General features: G+C 52.0%; 1 protein-coding gene across 1 annotated transcript; it reads right to left on the reverse strand.

The window, feature by feature from the left end:
* Positions 1-154: 154 nt before the first annotated feature.
* Positions 155-1,539, reverse strand: LOC113214194 (uncharacterized). The gene is made up of 4 exons (XM_052274360.1): positions 1,239-1,539; positions 778-883; positions 415-696; positions 155-307 (listed from the first exon to the last, which is right to left on the reverse strand). The coding sequence occupies exons 2-4, from the start codon at positions 844-846 to the stop codon at positions 155-157; spliced, it is 504 nt and encodes a 167-aa protein (XP_052130320.1). The 5' UTR covers positions 847-883; positions 1,239-1,539.
* Between the last annotated feature and the right edge of the window lie 628 nt (positions 1,540-2,167).

The raw sequence follows: 2,167 nt of genomic DNA on the forward strand, positions 1-2,167 counted from the left end.
ACTAGGGGCGGGGGCAGCTGAGAAGACTGCGGCGCTACTGGCAGCGACACTGGCGGCAGCCGTGCCGGTCACCGAGTGGGCGATGCGGAACAGGGAGGAAGTGGGGTGGTCTCTGGGCGCGAGAGGCGGGGCTGGCGGTAGCACCTCCTACAGGTCAGGGCAGAACCAGCTTGATCCAGATGGACATGGGCATGACAGAGTGCGGGGGCTGTGCGCGGGCTACCCTCCTCCTCCTCACCGTCTGCAGGTGGCGCGCCACCTGGATGTCCACCACCATCTCGTACGATATGGCTGGCTGGACCTCAACCTGTCGGGGTGAGGTGGGGGTGGTGGTTGGCGGGTGGCGTGGGCAGTGGGCAGGAAAGGGGCGGGTCGCCGACCACCCCCACCGCCCGGACGCCGAAGCTCACTCACCTGGCGTCGCGTCTCCGTCCGCTCCGCCCTGCCGGTGTTGGTGGTGATGACGTCACAGAGCTCCAGCGAGGGGATGCCGGACCCCGAGCGGAGGCTGATGCTGGGGAGGGCGACGAAGGGGGCGAGCGTGGTCTCGGGGGCGACCTCCGCTGCGGTATCCGTGCCCCCCTCCGCGCCCTCCGGGATCACCGGAGCCGGCGACGGAGCATCAGTCGCACCAGCACCAGCGGCGCCGTCAGCCTCCATCCCAATCTCCGGATCCGGATCACTCGGATCTGGCTCCTTCCCGGAACCGGAAACGAGAGCACGTGCCGTGGGAGCCAATCGGGGAGGGGGAGGGGGAGAGGGAGGGGGTGATGGTACCAAGAGAGATGCGGCCGGCTGCTGAGCTGCTCCATCAGCCTCCTGGCGTTCCTGGGCGGGAGCTGACATTGCGTGTCGTGGGTGGTCTTGGGTGGACGATGTCAAACTACACAAAGAAAAAGTTACAAAGTTACTATCCTCGGTTTGAAAATAATAAACAGACACCTGCTCTGACTGCCCTCACTATCATAGCGAATCGGAACATAACAACACGGCGGAAAAAACAAATCATTGAGCACCTTACCCCATTTGGCGGAACCATAACAAAGCAGAAGCCTCTTGTCACAAAAATATCTCAAACGCCCTTAATTTGATGTTGTTTTTGATGAAACTTGTGTGGTAGAGTGCCATTTTTTCACACCAAAGACAATAGGACTACTCATTTTACCCGAAACACCCGAGAAATTTTGCATGTTATGGTTCCCGCTACGCGCTGCGGACGCGCCACCGAACATACTTACTTTTCACCCCCCTATCAGTGCGGAGAAGACGCTGGTCCGATCTCCGGCAATGTCATCCCTGCGTCATTTCACATATTTCATAGAAACGCCACAGAAAGTCGTGAGGAATCGCGTAATTCACAAATAAAAGCACGTATGCGGCTATTACAGTGCAGCATACACTGCTCTAAAAAATGTGGATAACGTATGTAAATTTACAAGAATTTTTGTTGGATTTATAAAGCTTCGAAAGGGGGTAAATAATCTTGTTTTATGCAGCGGCCATATTGGCTCCGCAGCAGGGTGCCTCTTCCAAGGCACACTACGGACGTTGCCAAGCAACAGCGTCGCTTGTCCAGTTCCAGTGCACTGCACACTGCACTACCCAACTTCAGGGGCGTACAGAGCGATGGTACGCACGTTCGATGTGGTAGCCACTGGAAGCCGAGCTGGAAAAATGGGGGGAGGAGAGGGCAAATGTGGGAAGGAAAATAGGACAGTAGGTAAATTGGGAGTATAGTGGTTGATCAAATTTTAACCATTTATTGAAACTATTAACATGCAAAACCTATCACATACAAAAATTAACAGAAATATTTCCCAGAAGATGTATAAGGACAAGGAATTGATCAACTTATTACCTAGCTCATAGGTTAATAAGAACAGCATGATGTAAGAAGGGCTGATAGAAATCAGCTTAAAAGTACCACACTACACACCATCAAAATATTAAAAACAAGTATATGTCAGGAAATGTGTATATATGATATTTTAGGGATTGGTCTACATCATTCTGGAGACCCTGTAACCTCTGATTTGGGAAATGATTACCATGAACATTAAAAGCTGAATGACTTAAAAAGATTTTACATTACTAAAATGTTTCCCCTAGATATTTCCAGGCACATGACATGAGCTAAAATTTGTGCTAAATCACTAAAGTATGTAAT

The sequence above is a fragment of the Frankliniella occidentalis genome, unplaced genomic scaffold, assembly GCF_000697945.3.
Source record: "Frankliniella occidentalis isolate FOCC.00 unplaced genomic scaffold, Focc_3.1 Scaffold381, whole genome shotgun sequence".
In the NCBI taxonomy this organism is placed as follows: Eukaryota; Metazoa; Arthropoda; class Insecta; order Thysanoptera; family Thripidae; genus Frankliniella; species Frankliniella occidentalis.

Coding starts and splice junctions, on each gene's coding strand:
- LOC113214194 (XM_052274360.1), bottom strand. CDS start 846: ATGTCAGCTCCCGCCCAGGAACGCCAGGAGGCTGATGGAGCAGCTCAG. Junction 697..777: donor AGCCGGCCGCATCTCTCTTG/GTACCATCACCC, acceptor GGTTCCGGGAAG/GAGCCAGATCCGAGTGATCC. Junction 308..414: donor GGACGGAGACGCGACGCCAG/GTGAGTGAGCTT, acceptor TCACCCCGACAG/GTTGAGGTCCAGCCAGCCAT.